The sequence below is a fragment of the Eptatretus burgeri genome, chromosome 6 (assembly GCF_056783735.1).
Source record: "Eptatretus burgeri isolate ZD-2024b chromosome 6, Ebu_testis_v1, whole genome shotgun sequence".
NCBI lineage: Eukaryota > Metazoa > Chordata > Myxini > Myxiniformes > Myxinidae > Eptatretus > Eptatretus burgeri.
In genome coordinates, this window is record NC_140966.1 from 69,717,556 (window position 1) to 69,740,055 (window position 22,500).

Below are 22,500 nucleotides of genomic sequence, written 5' to 3' on the forward strand. Positions count from 1 at the left end.
CGGTAAGTGCATGTGTAGTTAGGCCCAAACCCGTTGTCTAGTGGGAATACATGTCATTTATACGTGCTGCGACTCTTCAGGATAGCCGTTTTTCTTTTACTATCTTTATTTTGGACCAATCGCCACCATCACAACCACAACAACAACCACCAACCACAACGCCGCTTCACCACAACCGCCATGACCTTTACCGTCACAACTCGCCACCATCGCATCACCGTCATCTCGCGCCACTCATGGGCACCGATGCTGGACTCGTGTAGGGCGCACGTTGAACAGCGTGTACAAAATCACGGATTTTCTGCTTCAAAAACGGATCAAAAACGACACACGCCCACTTTTTGCCGTCCAATCGGTGAGCGAGGGGCGATTTGGCCCCGCCCCCAGGGCGATCGATATATGCAAATTTGTGGATCAAAAAGCCTTCACGCCCACTTTTTCTCGGGCCAATGGGGAGCGAGGTGAAAGGTCAAAGGGAGGGGGTCAAAGGCGAAGTTACGGGGGGATAAAAGGACGGTGTTCGTCAGTCAGAGTCGCAAGAGAGAACGAGGGAGAGTCAGCAGAACGAGAACGGAGAGTCAAGAAGAGGAGAGTCGGAAGCAGAGGGTCAAGACTTCGCGGGCGGTGGAGCTGCTCGTCGTGTGCGTTGGAGTCGGAACGGAGGGGACGGAGCTGTGGAAAGGCGGCGACACCAGACGAGGGGGTGCTCGCGTCGTGCAGGAAGCTGCACCCGAGGGAGGCCGACAGCGCGACCTGGCCGAGGTGGAGACGCTCGTCGCATATAATAAAGATCCTTTATACCCCGAGCATCAGCAACCCCCTCCTGTTTCCCCCCGCGCTGAGATAGTGCGACCAAGGGGGCCCCGTTCCCACCCCCTGCCAGGCACTGTCCACGAGGCCCGCGGGTTGCGGGGCCATCGCCGCTCCGCGTCTCATCACCAGACGGGTAGGCCCGACCCGGTCTCGGCCCCAGGCCTACCTCATTCTTGGGGGATTTCTTTTCACTTGGTTTTGGGTATGTGTTGTCGGCGCCGTCTGTGAAGTAGAATTGTATAAGTGTTGCCGTGTGCTCGGTAGTCGGTATTAGCTCTGCACTGTGTTTTCACTTTTATGTTTGCTTTTTGTGTAAATGGAATTGTGTTTTCTTTTTTGTGTGCATTTGGTGGAATTGTATTTGTGTGCTTCCCGTGTGCCGCGAATAAATGTGCTTTATTGTTGAACTGTTTCCCGCTTCGCTTCGTCTTTTTCCCCATTGAACCCCCATCTTGCTTCACGTAAAGGGTTGGTAGTGGGCTGAGTACGCCCGATAATTAATCGAACCGTCGAGGTCGACGATAACACCGCTCGGTTATTCTGATAGTACGGAACGGGTCGCTTAAGTGGCCCGTGTCCGAAGTCGACCTGCGGCGAGGTGCGATCGCCCGGTCTACCCTCCGCGTGGGTACTTAGGTAGTTCGAATTTGGCGAGCAACCCTATCCCACGCGGGGGCTGATTGGCTCGATCGCGGTGAGACCGAAAGGTCCACCCGTGACTGGTTCCCGGCGTTAGTCCGAGAGGGTCACGACTGGATTGTCCGTCCGGTGGGCGACGTGCCGCGATTCGAGTTACGTGGCCGTCGCCGCACGCGGCGCGAAGACCGCAACAATATATATATATATATATATATATATATATATATATATATATATATATATATATATATATATATATATATATATATATATATATATATATATATACACATACATATATAGTTGCGAATTCGCGCCCGCCGGCGTGCGAACGACCACGTGTAGCCAAAAGCGGTCGCCTCGCCCACCGGAACGGACAATTCAGTCGTGACCCTCCGGGAACTACCGCCCGGAGCCAGTCACGGATGGGGGTTTAACCTCACCACAACTCAGTCCGCATTGTACCCGCGCGAAATAGGGTCCGATCGCCGAATGGTCGTTTTACCTATTTACACACACACAGACAAGCACGTATTCACAGCCATATAGTCAAAGCAAAAACAATACGACCGAATAAAGGGCAATTATTTACAACACTTATACAGTTCTACTTGTCGGGACTCGGCGCCACATCACTCATTCCAAAAAGCAAAAGCAAAGAAAAGAAAGCCACCCTCACAGGCAAGGAGGCAGACAGGTCCGTGGACCAAATGTGCTTGGATCCTGGAGGAGCGGCCAGGTCCACGAGACCGAGAAGGTCTCACCCGCGTCCTCGTGACGCGATGGCGGGCAAGCCGCAATGTCCGCGCCTCTGCGCCCCGACTCCGTGCCCCTGGCGTGGTCGGCGAGCCCTCTCCGGCATGCTCCACGCAAGCAGTTTGGTTGGCACCACGTTTAGGGTGGGGGAGGAACGGGGCCCCCCGGCACTATCTCAGCACGGATGGGGGGGGGGAATTGCTGATGCTCAGGGAGAGGAGAATGGCTGGCTGGCTTGGAGGCTTGGACGAGACGACGCCAGCGACGAGACAAGCGACCCCCACACCGCAACCTCATTGCCGACCGCCGTCTTCACTTGACTCGAACTTGAACTCTTCACTTGCCCCGACCAGCCGCCTGCAACTTGAACCTGAACTGCCGTCTTCGCACGCCCCGACCAGCCGCCTGCAACTTGAACCTGAACTGCCGTCTTCGCACGCCCCGACCAGCCGCCTGCAACTTGAACCTGAACTGCCGTCTTCGCTCGCCCCGACCAGCCGCAACTGAACCGCACGAGTCGCCTTGTACTCGTGTCTTTATAGGCCGCAGGAGGAGCCTATATGCAAATTTCAGGATCAAAACGCGATTGGAGGTGCGACCACACCACCCTCTGTTCAGCCATTGGTGCGGCAAAAAGGGGCGTGACCCTCTTCTGATCCGAATTCCTTTCGTAAAGAATCCACGTTCATCGCGCTTGGAGGCGGAGCCATACCGCCCGACGCTCGCCCATTGGACGGAGAGAAAGTGGGCGTTAAGCCTTCCTGATCCGAATTTCTCCCTCGGAAAGGCCGCCATTCGCACCAATCGCCGAACGGGCCCTACACAGCACGACGTTTGGTGTTGACTGGTGGTGTGGTCGATGGTTGTAGAAGGAGATAGGCGAAGGTGTTGGGGGGTTGCTGTGGTAGTTTGGCGGTTGGCGGGCGTCGTTTGGGAATGGCGGTGAAGCGATGTTTGCAGGATGGAGTTGTGAAGGTAAAGGTAGTGGCTGTTTGCGTTGTTGGTGGCTTAATGGTCGAAAATAACAATAGAGAAAGAAAAATGGCTAACTCAAAGCGTCGCAGCCCGGATGAATCACACATATTCCCTCTATACAACGGGTTTGGGCTAACTACACATGAACTTACCAATATATCTCACCTGAGGACTCTTTATGGTGTAATGCGAATTTCCACAACCTTAACAATATATATATAAATATATATATATATATATATATATATATATATATATATATATATATATATATATATCATGGTTTTTCAAAAAGTTGTGTACTAGTTGTGACAACTTGATGGATGAGTTGGTTCTGTGAAGAGAACAAGCCAATTCGATTTTGGTTCAAGTCCAGATCCAAATCCGCCCTATCAGTGGGATACAAAATGTAAATTGTTCAGCCTGGCGGCGGGATGCGCTCTGTGGTATCGATTGCCATTCTAGTTGAAGCATGTGATGGTCTCAGTAGAAAGGTAGCGGCAGCAGAAACTGTCGTTAAATTCAAATTGGAATTGGATCGGTATCTGTAAGGATTGGAGACAGAGGGGTCCAGGGATATTTGTTGGGCTTGCAGGTAGCTTGAGTATGCATGCATGATTGTGTGCATCTGTGCTTTGTGTGACGTCTATGAGAGGGACTTGGCAAGGGATAGCATGTGGTTGAGTGTATTCTTCACCCCAAAATCACCTTCGCCTATCTCCTCTACCTCCCCACCCACACCCCCCCCCCAAAAAAAAGTTTTCATTTTTACTTGAACGTCATGGTGATTATCCCTCACTTTTCTTATCTGGCCCTGATCGGAGCTCTCTCGCTAACACCAGCAGCAGAGTAATGTGGCATTCCGTGATGTAGATTGTACGATGTTCTATAATTTCCTTGCATCATACCAAATGCTTTGCATAAATCTTAAATTGAATAAAGCTTTAATTTGCCATCATTTTACGTCACGTGAAGAGGGCAGTTATTCACTGTGGAATGCTTGCAAATGCAAGCAATTTGTATCAGCATGCCATTACAAGATATTCCGTCTAGTACTGATTAACTGCTTCCCATAATGGTTTGTTCATATCGTTAATTGTGAGTTGGATTTTAGATCTCATGACAGTTGTTCACTTGTTGATGGGAAGCTCATTTTGCAATTATTGCAATAATGCTACGTGAGTGCTTTTACGCAAGAACATTTTGCTTGTCATTTTGAGCACATATCGTTGGTTGGTTTTTCATTGTGATTATGGTGCAAAATACACCTACCCCCACCCCCCCCCCGTACTTTTTTTTCAACTGAAAACCACCCAATTTTTACTTATAAATATGTCATCCTTCACCCCATGATTGCATTATTTCCAAACTGAAGGCAGACAAAGGTTATGTATTCACCCCCATCTGTCTGTCTGTCTATTTGTCTGTGAACAGGATATCTCAAAAAGTTGTGGACAGATTCGAATGAAATTTAGTGGATAGGCTGTGTGTGTGACGAGGACGAACTGATTAGATTTTGGTGAAGATCGTATCCGGATACGAGAATTTTAGTCATTCTTCACCATTTAGAGATGGGGCCAAAGTGATGTATAGCACAATATCTCAAAAAGTTGTGGACGGATTGGGATGAAACTTGGTGGACAAGTTGGGTGTGTGACAAGAAAGAATTGATTCGATTTTGGTGCAAATTTGGATTTGAATCTGGGAGTTAAATTTTTTTTTATAAAAGTGTTTATTAACTACTCACCGGGCCAAAAATGATATATGGCAGGATATTTCAAAAAGTTGTGAATTAATTATGATTTCTGACAAAACTTGGTGAATGAGTTTGTTCGGTGACAAAAACAAGCCTATTCGATTTTGGAGCTCTGGATCCAGATCCTGCCCATCATTGGGATACAAAATGTAAATTATTCAGCTTGGTGGAGTTATGCACTCTACCAAGTGCCATTCCAGTTAAACTTGCAATTGGCTACAAAAAAAAAGAACAAAAACCCCCACACATCCATAAAATGGAGAAAATAAACTCAAACATCTTATGTCCATCATGCAAGGCATCACTATGACACTGGGCCTCGTGTCGAGCCCATAGCTTCATCAAAAGTGCCACATGCGCTGTACTGATGTGGCCTGCCTCTCTTCGCAGTACTGTATTACTAAATGTGGTACCCCATATTACCCTGTACATGAATGTGTATTTGTGTATGCATTGCTTTGTGCATTGTTGTTCACTGAGTGTGTACACTCTGTTGACCTTTGACTTGACAGTTCGATCATTCCGTAAAATGACATCACAGCTATTTCTTTATGGCACGTAGACAGGATACAGGTTCTTTGTGGAAACTAGAGAAACCTGTCCCAAATGCACGTACCATTTCTCTAAATTGTGTGTGTGCATGCGTGCATGCACATGCGTGTGTGTGCGCTTTCATGTGTGTTTGCCCATGGTTTAAAGCACGATAATCGTGCTGTCCTGTATGCAATGTGAGATACCTTACCCGATACCAGCTGCGATTTAACATCAGAATCAGGAAAATCATCAACTCAAGAAAGGATGGCCATTGAATGTGTCGATCACTGTTCTGGTAGCAAAGATCACAAATTATGTCAAAACACACATTTTGTTGCATATTGTTGCTTTAGTAATCTGCCAGACAACAGTGGTGCAGCTCAATTGATGAATGTTTCAAATTTGAAAAATGAAATGCGCAGTTGGAGAATAAAAAAATCGGCCATAAATGCAAAAAAGGTACAGTATAAAATCTTGTTTTGATGAGTTTAAAGGCTGGCTGCATTATTTAATTTTTTGTTTTTTTGTTTCTGATTCTACTTTTTAGTCCCTGTTGTGGACTTAGTCTGAAACGGGGGCTAATGGATTTAGTCTTGATTTTTCACGCGCGTGTGTGCGTCCACAACCATATCTCAGACATGTATTGAGTTATTTTATTCGTATTTGGCACAAAGACAATACATGATGGTATACATAAGCACGTCATTTTTTTGTTTTTTGAGATCAGATCCAAGATGGCCGACTGGTGGCCGTTTTGTTACTTAAACATGTTCCCAACAATTTGTTTGACATGCGTGCTCCGATTTTGATCAAACTTGGCACAAGCACAGTACACAATGGCATACACTTGCACTTAACTTTATTTTGCGATCTGATCAAAGATGGCCGTGTGGTTGACTGGCGGCCATTTTCGTTGTACATAAATATGGGCTCGCCCTTCAACTCCATACAGTGAAATTACTAAAACAATGGGGGCTTTGACATTTTATTGTTTTGTTTTTTTACTTGTTGTTTTTCTTTGGAAAAAGTTGAAAAGTATTTATTTGGGGGAGTGTCGTAAAGTGCTACACTTTGTCAGATAATGAAATGTTGATACCTTTGGATGACCCCTATTTCTCATTCTTTGAGAATCTGAATTTAATTTCATATCGAGCGAAACTCAAAGCAATACCCATCTTTGTTGGTTTAGTTTCTACCTCTGCATTTTGGGGGATCTTGCTCTTTGCTAACCTTTTGCACAGCATTTGGCACACATTGCAGAGAGGGAGAAAAGTTAATATTCTATCAAAAAAATAAAAGAAACAGTAGTTTTAATTGTCTTTTTTTGTGCACGAAGAATAATAAGTCATTGTTTTGTGGAGGAAGATTTATATTAACAAGGTGCGTTTTCTTGCGTTCGGCCATGTTCAATGCAGTGCGGCAGTTTATGCATCAGCTCGTTTCTGGCATGCTCTATCTGCACTCACACGGTATACTCCACCGAGATCTGACGCTCGCCAACCTGCTACTCTCTCAAGAGATGAATGTAAAGATAGCAGACTTTGGCCTCGCCGCTCAACTACAACTTCCCAGCGAGAAACACTACACAATGTGTGGCACTCCCAACTACATCTCTCCTGAGGTAGCATGTTTTTCAGGGAATCTTTATTTATTTTCTTTCTTTCTATCTCTCTCTTTCTTTCTCTCTCTCTCTCTCTCTCTCTCTCTCTCTCTCTCTCTCTCTCTCTCTCTCTCTCTCTCTCTCTCTCTCTCTCGATCTCTCTCGATCTCTCGATCTCTCGATCTCTCTCTCTCGATCTCTCTCTCTCTCGATCTCTCTCTCTCTCGATCTCTCTCTCTCTCTCGATCTCTCTCGATCTCTCTCGATCTCTCTCGATCTCTCTCGATCTCTCGATCTCTCTCGATCTCTCTCGATCTCTCGATCTCTCGATCTCTCTCTCTCGATCTCTCTCTCTCGATCTCTCTCTCTCTCTCTCGATCTCTCTATCTCGATCTCTCTATCTCGATCTCTCTCTCTCTCGATCTCTCTCTCTCGATCTCTCTCGATCTCGATCTCGATCTCGATCTCTCTCGATCTCGATCTCTCTCTCTCTCTCTCTCTCGATCTCTCTCTCTCGATCTCTCTCTCTCTCTCTCTCTCTCGATCTCTCTCGATCTCTCTCTCTCTCTCTCGATCTCTCTCTCTCTCGATCTCTCTCTCTCTCTCTCGATCTCGATCTCGATCTCGATCTCGATCTCTCTCTCTCGATCTCTCTCTCGATCTCTCTCTCGATCTCTCTCTCTCGATCTCTCTCTCGATCTCTCTCTCTCGATCTCTCTCTCGATCTCTCTCTCTCGATCTCTCTCTCTCATACACACACATCGTGGTTGTTATATTTTGTCAATGCAATATTTTCTCTGTTGTATATTTGATAATATGTTTCCAGGGATAATTTTGGCCATGTTGTAGGTGGCAACACAAGGACCACATGGTCTTGCTGCAGATGTGTGGTCTCTGGGATGCATGCTTTACACGATGCTAGTGGGCCGGCCGCCATTTGACACGGATGGTGTGCGCAGCACACTCAACCGTGTTGTGCACGGAGAGTACTCGTTGCCTCCTGACCTCTCTCTTGAAGCTGCTGATTTGATATACCGATTGCTCAGAAAAGACCCTGCTGAGCGGTTAGGCCTGGTTTGCATTACCGACCATGCATTCATGACTGCTCGAGGAGTCGGTGCCAGCAGTGTAGCCTCCAGCCGTAAGGTAAGGCAGGAAGGGGCAACTTGCACGGGAAGGAAATATAATTATTTGAGGAAGGTACTATTTTGATGGGAGTGAACTCGTAGAGGTGATGTGCATGGCAGGAGAAAGTAAAAGAATGTGTTGGGCTGTTGTGTTTCAGGGAAGGACTGCAGAAGGTTCGGCAGACAGTGGCCTTGCCACCATGGCCACCGCCGTACCTACTGATGCATATCGCCCAGGCAATGTCCTACCTTACATCATAAAACCAGTTCGTTCTGGTTCAGGATTGAGCTGTGGCATGAGCTGGGAGAAAGCTGAACGGGATGTTCTCCACGTGGGCCACTTGGCACATGGATGTGATGTAGGGAGTGAACAATCCGCCATCAGTGGTCTCTCATGGACCAAGAAACTTCCTCAGGCAGTACTGCCCTCAGAGTACGAGTCTGGCAGAGTGCCGGTGAAGCAGTGGTCTGGTACTTGGCCACGTCAAATCAGCTATAGGACATCAAAGGATCCAAACAGGCACCCCCCTTCGCCGCCAGTACGGCAAAGACCAAGGTTTGTCAAGTAGAGATGTAGACCAAGAAGGTAATTTATTTTTATATTTAATTTGTATTTGCAGCATCAAATTTTTCCATTGCTATTTGCAATGTTGTGAATTTTCTTCACTTTGCTGCAATTATTTTCTGAATAAACTTGCTTGAGGTAATTACATTTTTTATTTATTTTATAATTTTGGCTGATAATATTGTTGCGGGCCGGTGTCCGGTAGAGAGAATGACCGCGAGGTGGGGGAAACTAAGTCGATTCCCACCAGACTCCCCGGAATTGTAGGCCGTCACTCACGGATAATTCCGTGACGCGGCGGGTCGCTTAACCGACCGTGGACGCCAATATCTCAACTGCGTGGCGTAGGGTCCTCCTGTCTAGAACCAAGTTACCTAATTAACCATGCGGTTTCAACTACCGGGGAACCACGCCCTCGGTACGCCTTGCCAAACCCGATCACTCTACCGACTACGGTAGAGTACCAACTACCAACTCTACCTTCCCGGATCGGATGCAGCCGAGTGGAACTGCCAAGGACGTACCGGCTAGAAGGAACGGATTATCGGGACTAAAGACCTGGCTAAACTCAGATCCGAACCATGCTGGACCAATGGAGGAAAAGACAAAGACAAGCTGGGAGCATTTCTACAATCATTTATTTACAATAGGTGAGGAAAAGCATGTGGCACAGGAACAAGGTTTATTGGTTGTGTTATGCAGGGGGAGATGAGAGAGATGTAGTGCGACAAATATACAGCAACTTACCAAAGCGGACACAGAGCAGACTTGTGCGAGAATAATAAAAGCAATAATTACAATAATCAAAGATCTTATACAATTTTACTTAAAAGACAAGTTTGGAGACGGCAATGGTTCACGAGCGATATTTGACAATGTAGATTGTTTCAGAAGTCAAGGATGAGACAATGTGATAATTTTTGACCAAGTTATAAAAATGATCAACATGATGTGGTACGAGTGACAGGTTATTAGCTGCAAAATGTCGAAAACCCGGTTTCGTTCAACAACTTTCAAAATTTGACCTTTGCATAACCTTTAAAGGTCACAAAACAATTGTGGACATTAAAATAAGGAAACAGAATACGTGATATAGCTTATTGGAGTTAGTTCGTCGAAGAAGGTCGAAAACCCGGTTCGATTCCCACAACTTTGAAAATTTGACCTTTGTGAACTTTAAAGGTCAAAGGTCAAGGATTATGACCTTTGGTGCAAAACTTCCTCTGGAAAATTCCAGGAACAATATAACGTCATATCGGCGAGATGGCATTTCGCACTCCTCGGATTATCCATACTTTGAAATACAAACAAACAAACAAACAAACTTGAAGGGGGCGCCACGGGCAAGGTTTTCGAGATAGAGCAAAATGGTTTCAAGACTTTAGGTGGGGATTGACCTCAAGATTATGCATAAAAAAATATTGTCATCCCAGCTCTCAAAGTTTGGGTGGTCGTATGATTTTTATGTCAAAATTCGCAATTTTCTAAGTTTGTGACCTTTTGACCTTGACCTTGGGACAAAAATGAAAAATCGAGTACTGTGGGGCTATGCAGGTGCCATTGGGATAACCAAATACCGAAACCCCTGCCAGATTCGACAAACCCCTCGGAGAAGATGGATTTTTATGTCAAAATTTGCAATTTTCTAAGTTCGTGACCTTGTGACCTTGACCTTGGGCCGAAAATGAAAAATCGAGCTCTGTGGGGCTATGCAGGTGCCATTGGGCTAACCAAATACCGAAACCCCTGCCAGATTCGACAAACCCCCTCGGAGAAGATGCAAATTGAAATCGGCTACCCCCTAAAAACACGTTTTTTTTTGGGCGTGGCTCCGCCCATAATGGGCGCACCACGCCCATTCTCAGGAAAACAACTAGATCATGATATAAACCTCCCACCCAAATTTTATCAGGATCGGATCAAAACCGACGGAGCTATGCTCGGGACAGACAGACAGACAGACAGACACACACCAATACCGAATATAGTGGTCACTTACTGACTCGTGAACCAACAGGCGCCACACTCTCAGACACACACTCAGACAAAACAAACCCAACGAAAAGAAAAGGGGACCCTTTTGCAGCCAGGAAGGGAGGGAGTTGAGGTCGCAGTTCTCAGTACCTGAGAGTTTCGGGGGAAGAAGTGCTCCGTGGTGAGACATCTGACAACAGTCCTATAGTTCGGACCACAGCCACCCGTGTGGAGTTCCGGTCCGTGGAGGAGCTTGAGTGGAGAGCACGGAGTCCAAGGTGGGAACAGGGCAGCAGACAGGGCCCGACGAGAGATCCGGTCGAGGTCGGGTGTGCGTGGACCAGCACAACAGGCGGGCCACCGAGGTGAGATGTGGGCAGACACTCCGTAACAACGACCCCTTCAACAACTGCACACTTCCAATCCTTCTACCGCAACCTCCTTCGACCTTCCCAACCAACCAACGAACCCACCGAACACGAACCAACCAAGCACCTAAGCACTTCCAAATCCAACTCCTTCCTTTCTTTCTCTCAAATCCAACCACGAACTCCTTTTCATCCCTTATGGCATAATAGTACAGGCAAAATGTCGGATGACCTCCCAAAAATTGCAACAAAAGCAAACTCAACAGATTTTGATTCCTGGATATGTCCTCAGTGACAGAAAAAAATTCCAAAGGGATCCTCCGTGCGGAAAGTCCTGAAATCATGGAAATCCAATATGGCCACCATCCGGCTTCGGGGAAAACGAGAAAATTGTAAAGATTGATATTTTAATATGTAAATATATGTTTTTCTGCATTCTAATTGTTTCCAGTTATGGTCAGTCTATTGATATACAAGAATAATTATAAAAAAGTGAAATGTATTGAGGGTAAAAAAAAAAAATTATCGCTTTTTTGTCCAAAAATGTCAATTTTTTTTGTCCCGAAAAAAAAAATATATTTACCTGATACTGATTTTGGCTCCTGGACAAAAAAATATAGAAACGTTGAAGACACAAGATGAAATCAAGTCGATGGCAATACAATATAATTATGTAAATCATTGAAACATTACAAAATTCACAATTCCACTCGGGGCAATCACATCTGCCTGACGGTTTCGAAATGAAAATGAAAATTCGCATTAAACTCAGAAACTACATCCATTACAAACCTACTGTACATGTTGAGAAAAATCAAGCGTATTAAAGTTAGAACTCGACAATGTCGTCATCATCCTCATCATTGTCACATGGAGTGTTTGTGCAGCCAGAGCCCCTGCAGTTTCCACAAGCTGGAGTGCACTCAATGTTGTGCTTCTTTAATGTGCAGTTCATGGTGCTACATTCAGCCTGGCAGTTGCACCTAATGACACGTAACATCTTTTCAAGAGCTGGAGCTGTTGATGTCTGAAGTGGCACAAAACCCTCGTCACACTTCTGCCAACCCCAGTCTGTCGGAAGAAGTTCATCTGCACATCCCTTCCATTCTTGGACTTGCAGATACATGTGCAGGCTGTGATACTTTGCTGCTTCTGATGTTGGTGGTAACGTCTGTGGTTGCTCGCGAGAGGAGCTCGAAGCCACCTTGTCCCAGTACCGCTGATACTGGAGGGTGTCCAGGGTGTCAGTTGACTTTCTGTTGTAGATTATCACCAATGTTTTTTCTCCTGCATCTGCCACATCACATACGGAAGCTGGATATGTATCAAAAACCTTGGCCTGCTCACGGAATGTGTTGTTTGCTTTGAACTTTTTGAGAGAAGCTCCCTTTCCAATCCCGTGAAGACGAGATGTCGTGTCGCACCCAAGAACTGCATGTAGAAACAGTATGTGCTTTCATATGTCTGTACCAATCATTTTCTTTGTAGCCTTGATGTTCCAGATGTGAGGCTTCTTAGTGTTCTTCTTTGGCTCGGGACAAAAGAAGAGGTCATGGGATTCTAAGCTTGCATGGTAGCATAGGAGGACGAGGAGGTCTGCGTCATCACCAACTAACACAGTGTTGGTGACAATAGCAGACTGCACGGCCTTCAGTACAATCGGGAGATCACCACCCCCTGAGGCATGGTGTCACAGTTCTTCTTCTGAAGCTCTTCACTCAACATAAAAATGAATCGCTGTTTATTCTGCCTATTGGCAAGAAACTGTTCCTTCTTCATTGTGATGCATGTCAGCTGTAAATGTCACAGTAGTGCCAGCATTCCCTTTAGACCGTCTCTGGTGTGTCATGTCCTTCGTGTTGGTACTCTCATAACCATCAAACATGACTATGGCATCTCCATACTTCTTTGTTACATAATCGGTGTACTGGTGGCGTATGTCTCTGTATGTAGATCCACGAGACCATGGGATGTGTTGTACAAGTGCCCCGCCATCCAAAACATACTGTTGCCCATCATTGGGGATATCGGCTGGGACATCGGATCCAAGAAGATCCCAGATGGCATCAGCAAAGACTGGATTGTGTGCTTCTCGGAGCTGAAGAGAGGAATCAAAGAGGGCTGGTGGATAGCTGCACAGTTCATATTTGAAGGCCTTCTCCAGTTCTTCTGCTGTCTCTGCAACAGTGATCATTCGCTGGAAGAGGAGTTGTGGGTCATCCTGGACTTGCTCTCCATCAATCTTGACAGATGACTTCATGCCGAGGGTGACAACTTGGTCTTTCCTCTTAAATGTGTACTCGGCAGGTGTTTTCCCATCCATAGATTTCAATATTTAGGCTCCTACAGCATGTGCTGTATCGACGTTGACAGTGGGGTGTGCATGAACTCCAATGGCAATGTTCCTCAGACGTGGATCACGACTGAACGGATTCCGTTCCTGTAAATACTGAAGAGCTGATAGTGTGTCCTTCCAGTCACGAGATTGTCTTGCCTTGGTCCTGTCCTTCTTCTGCTCTCCAGTGTTGTAGTTCACACCTGTGAGCTCCTGCATTGCCTGATTTATTTCTGCACAGGCAGGCATTGATAGTAGCCATACCAGCCGTTGTTGCTCTGTCATTCCTCGCCTTCGTGTGAGCCCCCCCCCTGCTGGTCTTCAAACTTCTCATCAGAACTTGTTCGATGATCAGGTCAGATGAAAGACCTGCCCACAGGCGATCACTTTGTTGAGCCACATGGAACCCCTCATCAAAACGTTGTTGGACATTGGGATGTTGAGTTTTGAGGTTGGACATCTGCTGCAGATACACCCTTGCAGATTTGGCATATAGGTTGTGGCCCGAGGCTGCCAGGTAAGGCAGCATTTCCTGGATGGCCTGTAGATGTAGTGCCCAGTTCCCAGTGCGCTCTGCCCTGATGTATTTGTGTCGAATGTCTAGCATGTCCATATCCTGAACCCAGAGCGCTGGAGTTCCAGAAGATATCTTTGCAGACTCGGCATGCTTCTGAAGGTGGTCTTTGATTCGTTTCAAGACGTCAGACTTGCATACTTCTTCCACAGACAGTGTCCCAGCCATCAGCTGCTCATATAGGGTACAAGCTTCGTTGAAGTCTGGATTATTGCTTAGATCTGTATGCTGGTCATGTAGCGGCCTTGCAGCTGCTTCGGCTAAGTCCGGATCTTCATTCCCATTGCCGTCTGATGTTTCAGGTAGGCATGGTAGAGGCGCATTGAGCACATTTGTCAACAGCAAGGCATTGAGGGCTGCATCAACAATTAGGTGTGCGCGAACTGCACGGGCAATGACCTTGCCACTAAACATATGAATCACTGCATTGGGGACATATATCAACTCCATCAGTTCTTGAAGCCCGGATGACACCATCAGGTGCCCAATACATCCGAGGAAACTCATCCTTGCATGGAAGCTGCCCAAGCGTAGGACAATCCCTTTCAGATCACTTCCCATAGGCTCTGAGATGATGATCATGAGGGCCTTCCACCAGAGGGGCTGATCAAAGGTGATTACTGGAGTGACACTGTGGCGTCGTGCATGTTCACTGACAAACATCAGGGTCGAGTATATGCATGTGCTGTCAATATTGCATGTGCTAACAAATTAATCTTGTGTGTTAATTCTTTCACCCGAGGATAGTACTAATGTCCCTGTATCTGGAAATATATAGTATGTTTGTCTGGGGATACATATGTTCTTATATGAACAAACTTTCTCAAGTCAAAATATTTTTTAGGGACAAAAAATTGACATTTTTGAACAAAAAAGCGATAATTTTTTATTTTACCCTCAATACATTTCACCTTTTTATAATTATTCTTGTATATCAATATACTATACTGACAATAACTAGAAACAATTAGAATGCAGAAAAACATATATTTACATGTTAAAATATCAATCTCTACAATTTTCTTATTTTCCCCGAAGCCGGGTGGCGGCCATATTGGATTTCCATGATTTCAGGACTTTTCCCCCCGGAGGATCCCTTAGGACTTTTTTCTGTCACTGAGGACATATCCAGGAATCAAAATCTGTTGAGTTTGCTTTTGTTGCAATTTGTGGGAGGTTGACCAAATATTTCTGCTAAAATGCCTGTACTATAACGAATGCACGTATACTAATGGCATAACTAACTCGGGACAACTATCTGTTGTATGCATAAGGTTCCTAGAACCGTAACAATAGGATATCAACAGAGTTTTATACCATCTGCTTATGCATTTGGAAATGATGGAGGTAGTAAGATAAGGCTCAGGATCTGCTATACAGAGCGTTGGTTCTGCTGAAGCAGTTTCTTGGTTGGGGTTTCAACTCCAATGCAGGTAACAATTTTGCCGAATAAATATATTTTTTAAAAGATCAGAAACTGAAAACATTGAAAACAAAACTGAAATTAGAGCTTTTATCTGTTGCAATTTGTGCTGCACCCTTTTCTTGCTGGATTATATACGCCGATGTTTACACTATTGCCCCAAGAGGCCATTTCCCATTTTACGGCAATAAAGAAAATATCCTTGCAAGACATTTCTACCACCACTTGCCTAACATGTAGAAGTGGCACACCAGATAACATTTTAATGGGGCCAACTTAAGCACATGCTTCTTCAATCACTTGTGCAATCCAGTTTGCCACATAATGTCAAATCATCGAAAAGCCCTTGGGCTGCAACTGGATGGGCTCTGGAACAGCTAGTGAGAATGAAAACCGTATTTGCCCATTTTTACCTGGCTTTGGTAGAAATTGAACTGCCTTGTGCTGCCCATGTCCAATGCATCCCATGAGCATGGGGTGAGTGGCCAAAAGGAGCCCCCCCCCAACCCCACCCACACAAAAGGGTAATGCGTTTGGTATGGTGTATGATATCAAGTTGAAGCAAATGCCATAAGCAAATTCGATGTGCACTTGTAGTTGTGTGATCCAAAAGTTTTGTCGCTGCTGAGCAAAAATGTATTGTTATAGGCTTATAGCTTTCTGCCACACTCTTATCCTTCACCGACTTTGATATTCAGACCTGCCAAACATTATGAAAAGTAAATAATTAATCATTACCAGATGAGGCCTTCAATACGAACCACATGAAATTGGTACATTAACTGATTCCTGAAGCTGATCACAGGAAAAATGTATGATTAAGATGAGCATTTGTTGATGTCATGTAATACTGTATTGTGTGTGTGTGTGTGTGTGTGTGTGTGTGTGTGTGTGTGTGTGTGTGTGTGTGTGTGTGTGTGTGTGTGTGTGTGTGTGTGTGTGTGTGTGTGTGTGTGTGTGTGTGTGTGTGTGAGAGTCATTGATTCACATCTCCATAAATTGGGTTTCAGAAAGTTTAACAGATCCTCCATCTTTATTTTGAACTCGAAGTATCCATCTTCGTTTTGGTGAAGGATCGTGATTCATGGCCAAAGTCGTGAAGTTGTGTTGGCCTCAGCGTTTTGTTCCGAGGGCTCTTTTCAGGATTACCACAAACTACAGTTAGAGGCTGTCCGTGGCTTAGTGACAATGTCCCCAGGGATGGTTTGTGGGATCTTTGGTACGTTATTCTTTCTCATTCCCATTTCTCCATTTATTACTGGTACAATTTCGGTGCTCTTCAGCTTCCAGGCAGCGTGGATTATTAACCAGGCAGGAGGAGGGAGCATTGGGGATTGGGAGGAGGCAGTGTTGGGTGGGGGTGGAGGGGGAGGAGGCAGTGTCGGGTGGAGGGGGAGGAGGACTTGTTGGGTGGAGGAGGGGAGGCATGGGGGTGGGGAGGGGGAGCAGGGAGTGTTGGGGGGAGGAGGAGGAGGCGGCGGTGGCGTGGGTGGAGGGGAGGAGGTGGCGTGGGTGGAGGGGAGGAGGCGGCGTGGGTGGAGGGGAGGAGGCGGCGTGGGTGGAGGGGAGGAGGCGACGTGGGAGGAGGGGAGGAGGCGACGTGGGAGGAGGGGGAGGAGGCGGCGTGGGAGGAGGGGGAGGAGGCGGCGTGGGAGGAGGGGCAGGAGGCGGCGTGGGAGGAGGGGCAGGAGGGGGAGTGGGGGAGGGGCAGGAGGAGGCGTGGGGGAGGGGGAGGAGGCGGCGTGGGGGGAGGGGAGGAGGCGGCGTGGGGGAGGGGGAGGAGGCGGCGTGGGGGAGGGGAGGAGGCGGCGTGGGGGGAGGGGAGGAGGCGGCATGGGGGGAGGGGAGGAGGCGGCGTTGGGGGAGGGGGAGGAGGCGGCGTGGGGGGAGGGGAGGAGGCGGCGTGGGGGAGGGGGAGGAGGCGGCGTGGGGGAGGGGGAGGAGGCGGCGTGGGGGGAGGGGGAGGAGGCGGCGTGGGGGAGGGGGAGGAGGCGGCGTTGGGGGAGGGGGAGGAGGCGGCGTGGGGGGAGGGGGAGGAGGAGGCGTGGGGGAGGGGGAGGAGGCGGCGTGGGGGGAGAGGGAGGAGAAGGTGGGGGGGAGGGGAGGAGGTGGGGGAGGGGGAGGAGGTGACGTGGGGGAGGGGAGGAGGTGAGGATGGATGGGGCCATGTATCGCGAGATCTTGGCCAACAACCTCCTTGCCTCAACAACAGCATCGAAGATGGGGCGTGGCTGGGTCTTCCAGCATGACAACAACCCGAAACACACCGGCAGGGCAACTAAGGAGTGGCTCCGTAAGAAGCATCTCAAGGTCCTGGAGTGGCCCAGCCAGTCTCCAGACCTCAACCCAATACAAAATCTTTGGAGGGAGCTGAAAGTCTGTGTTGCCCAGCGACAGCCCCGAAACCTGAAGGATCTGGAGAAGATCTGTATGGAGGAGTGGGCCAAAATACCTGCTGCAGTCTGTGCAAACCTGGTTAAGAACTACAGGAAACGTCTGATCTCTGTAATTGCAAACAAAGGTTTCTGTACTTAATATAAGTTCTGTTTTTCTGATGTATCAAATACTTATTTCATGCAATAAAATGCAAATTAATTATTTAAAAATCATACAATGTGATTTTCAGGATTTTTGTTTTAGATTCCGTCTTTCACAGTTGAAGTGTACCTATGATAAAAATTACAGACCTCTACGTGCTTTGTAAGTGAGAAAAACTGCAAAATCGGCAGTGTATCAAATACTTGTTCTCCCCACTGTATATTAATGGAATAACTGTCTTGGGACCACTGTCTGTTGTATGCATGCGGTTCCGAGAATCGCAACAATATTTTATGTTGAAGGCTCCAGTCATGGACTAAATAGTCCTTATCAAGACGAGGCCTTAAATAAAGAGAAATAAACGAGGGAATGTCAAGTGAGGAGTTTAAATTAGTGAGTAAGAAAAGTGTGTGATGTTTGTTTGAAAAGTGTCTGGTGTATTTGCAAGAAAGAGATATTAAAGCTAGCCCGGTAACTTTAGTTTGAGTGAGACAAAGTAAGACCAGCAATCCTGATACGGAGAGTGGAAGATGGTTTCTGGCACAACTTTAACACTCCTAATTCAAAACGGTATGTACTACCCTGAGCAGTTGCTGTCTACAACCTACTACCTAAATCTGTTGGTATTGTCTAAAATATATCTGTTGGTATTGCATCTTGTATTTTTCTTTTGTCCTTTTCTGCAATCATTGGAGCTGTATTTGTTGCTGTTTTAGTTTTATATGTGACATCTTCTATTTCCATCTGTTTTTGGATGTATTTTGCTAAGTGAGTGAGAGATACCTTTTCTGCCTTGTGTTCATGCTTTTATACAAATTGTATTCTGTAGTCTGTTGAACTCTTCACAAACTCTGCTAATCCTTTAGTCATCGCTCTTTGCACTTGGTTGAGTTCCATCAGGCTGCCACCTCCTTTTCTCGGCAGGTACATTCTTGGGATGCATTGTTTATTGTAGGACGTTTTGTATAATAGTGAGAAGTTTCCTTGTTCTGATATCTAGTTTTCTGATTTCCACTCGTGCCCAGTTTACTATTCCGCAGCTGTATTCGAACACTGGTACTGCTAGTTGATTTACGGCTTTGATTTTGTTCTGTGGTGATTATTCCCTCTCAGTATGCTGGTGCTTAAATGATGATGCTTAAATCAGAACAAGAGAAATCTCACTCACATTAACAATGCAATGACGTGTTGTAGATGAGGTCCGGCTGATGATTACTTCTTCGTCATCTCCCCAGCGGTTGGTGAAGAAGGAATGATTTAATGGCGCTGAGCCGTTGCGGCTTCAGAATGGCCCCGAAAAATGGCAAGCAGAAGAGGAAAACTCATTTTTGGCAGTCGTGATCATTTAACCAAACAAACTAAATCCACTTTTCAAAATGGTCTTGATAAAGTCGAACCAAATGTCACGATGAAAAACTAGAAGGCCACTTGGTAGAGCACATACCTCCGCCCTGTAATGCCTGATCCATGAGGACATATCTGGCCCAATACATTTTTGAAATATCGTGCTATATATTGTTTTTGAGCCCTATCTCTCAATGGTGAAGAATCACTTAAAAAATAATTCTAGTCGTTGAATACAGATTCGGATCTTCACCAAAATTGAATCAATTCTTCCATGTCACACACCTACCATCTCCACCAAGTTTCATCCAAATCCGTCCACAACTTTTTGAGATGTCCTGTACACAGACAAGCAGACAAACAGACAGAAAGGGGTGAAAACATGTCCACAACTTTTTGAGATGTCCTGTACACAGACAAGCAGACAAACAGACAGAAAGGGGTGAAAACATGTCCACAACTTTTTGAGATGTCCTTTACACAGACAAGCAGACAAACAGACAGAAAGGGGTGAAAACATAACCTCTTTCACCTTCGGTGGCGGATGTAATCATGACATGTTGAGTGACTCATGAATAGGGATGAGAAAGGCTTGTACGTGAAGGCGCGCAAGCTTCCAACATGTCGTCACTAAAAAACACTCCCGTGAGCCCTCGGCCTTTTTAACATCCCTTGTGTTGATTGGCTCTCCTGAAAGATGCAACTGATTGGCTGCAACTGAGTTCACGTGTTTGTTTTGTTTGTTAAGGTGTTTGAAAAATTAATCAACTACTGAGAAAATTAGTGAGTCACTACAGTTCCTTGGGGAGAGGTATGTTTTCAGGATCAACCTCATTCCATTCAGGTATTCCATGTTCATTGTTTTGCACATCTTTATGACACATCAGACGGTCTGTGAACCCGTTGGGTTCCCTTTCTGACAGCGGTTGATAAAAAAATCATTTCCCCCCCCCCAAAACAAGATAGCTCCAGCGAACTATACTGCTGAGGTTGTTTACATTGATCAAATAATCCTGAAGAGTACTTGACTGAATCGGGAATTGATTTTTAAATAATTTTTTGATTTTTGATAATTTTTTTCGTTGCCTGATTTGAACGAAACTTGATACTGCACACCACAGGAGAATGGTGAGTAAGGTGACACTAAAATTTTTGCGCTATCGTGTACCATTTTGGCTGTATTTCGGGAACACATACATGTACATGCATACAAGATGAGAGTTTTAGTAATTTTTAGATAGATATATTTGATGGCCCTCTTTTACTCCAATGTGTTTGTAAGATGCTTTGTGTATCAGTTGATTTTATGTTGACCGTTTTTGTTGGTCTACCTTGCATGAATGAATTATCTTGGCCAAATTCAATTTGGATGTCGTCAGCGTACCGTTTCACCAATTGCAGTTGTTCTGCCAACTTTTCGTCATCTTGTGCAAAGAGTTTTAAATCTTCCATTTGAAGTAGATGTGTCGTCTTTCTTCTTTCTTGAAACGTTTTTTTATTTTATTAGTTGTTGGGGTATATCCTTGTCCTTGCTCAATAATGAGGTTGCTTTGTGAATCTCGGGCCAGGCAAAACGAGAGGGGTGGAAAGGCTATCTCCTTGAAAGATCCAGTGTTGTGTCTTCACTCCTAGTATTTCAATCTTTTCTTCCAAATGCTGCAGGATTCCATAGATCCCTGGCTTTCTCAATCAGATTGATTATTTGGGGATTTATCTTGTAAATTTGTAAACTGTCCTCGACCCCACCGAAGCTTGGTCTCACCCTCAATGGGATGGAATTGATATTGCTCTCCAAGCTGCACGGCCAGGCCGCGTCCCAAACACATGTCGATTAATGCAACACCGGGCTGCATGTGCATAGCCCTCTGCCTCATCGAAGGTGCTGCTGCTGCAGGCCTCTGCTGCATCGCAAACACATGTCGAACGGCCCGCCACTGGGTGGCACATGCGTAGTTCTCCTTACCACCAAAGCTGCTGCCCTCGTCGAGGTCTTCACTCCCATCCATGATGTTATTGTAATGCGCACAAGACCAGAAAAGGTCTTCGGTCCCATGTGTTTGACTTTGTTTGTGTGTTTGTCGTGTTCTTGTGTGTTGTTTTTTTCACTTAAGCAGCATTCTGAACATATATCTGACCTTTACTTTATTTTATTTTGTCCCCCTCACCCCTTTGTCCCCCGTCTCTGACCTTGTCATTAAAACGAGCTCCGACCGACCGGCCATCTGTCCATGTTTTTTGTCCCCCACCCCTCTGACAAGGTCAGAAATGGGGGACATTAAAATGAGATCCGACCGACTGACTTTGTCCATGTTTTTTGTCCCCCACCCCTCTGACAAGGTCAGAGACGGGGGACATTATAATGAGCTCCGACCGACCATCTGTCCATGTACTTTTGTGTACGTGATATTTCAAAAACTTTTGAACTTTAGTTTCATACTGTGGATATATATTCCTCATGCCATTATCTCAACCAGATTCGATCACATCGGTGATTGGCTGATTTATGTTGCCATGGCAACCATCTTGGTTACTTGGTTTGTGTACATGATATTTCAAAAATGTGCAAGAATTAGCTTTCATATTACACAGATCTATTGCTCCTACCACTCAAAAGATGGGGGACCTAGAGTATCGGCTTCTTGTTTATTCAAATATTCAAAGCTCTGTTTCCCCACATCTTGAAAGTTGAGAGACCAAGGGTAGAGTGTTGACGTGTGTGTGTGTGTGTGTGTGTGTGTGTGTGTGTGTGTGTGTGTGTGTGTGTGTGTGTGTGTGTGTGTGTGTGTGTGTGTGTGTGTGTGTGTGTGTGTGTGTGTGTGTGTGTGTGTGTGTGTGTCAGCCAGGACATTGAGAATGTGAATCGACAAGGATTTCCTGATGCACAAGGCTGTGGGAACACAGGTGAAATACTTCTTTTCTCAGTTTTATCAAGCAAACACCCCTTGAACCTCCCAATTTGAAATGTTGATTTTCACATACATGATTTCTTATCATGTTTGTCACTCATGATTGTTTGAAGTTGCTGTTTTTCACATATATGTGGAGCTCGGTCTCACCGTGCCTGCCTGTGTGCGTGCGTCCATCCGTCAACAATTGTCTCATACCGATATAACCCCCTCCACAATAGGCAGCACAGCATACACATGGGCATTCTGCAAACAGTATGATATATAGTTGAG

At 45.9% G+C, this 22,500-nt stretch overlaps 1 protein-coding gene and 1 pseudogene across 3 annotated transcripts in view; one reads left to right on the plus strand and one right to left on the minus strand.

The window, feature by feature from the left end:
• PLK4 (polo like kinase 4) overlaps positions 1-22,500 on the plus strand; it is a 162,861-nt gene that overhangs the window by 41,268 nt on the left and 99,093 nt on the right. For all 3 annotated transcript variants that reach the window (XM_085885559.1, XM_085885560.1, XM_085885561.1), the window contains 4 exons: positions 6,889-7,094; positions 7,923-8,219; positions 8,359-8,756; positions 22,161-22,222. In XM_085885559.1, coding sequence (XP_085741685.1) covers positions 6,889-7,094; positions 7,923-8,219; positions 8,359-8,756; positions 22,161-22,222 — 963 coding nt within the window. The remainder of the gene's footprint in view (positions 1-6,888; positions 7,095-7,922; positions 8,220-8,358; positions 8,757-22,160; positions 22,223-22,500) is intronic.
• Positions 11,873-14,031, minus strand: LOC147025007 (uncharacterized; annotated as a pseudogene).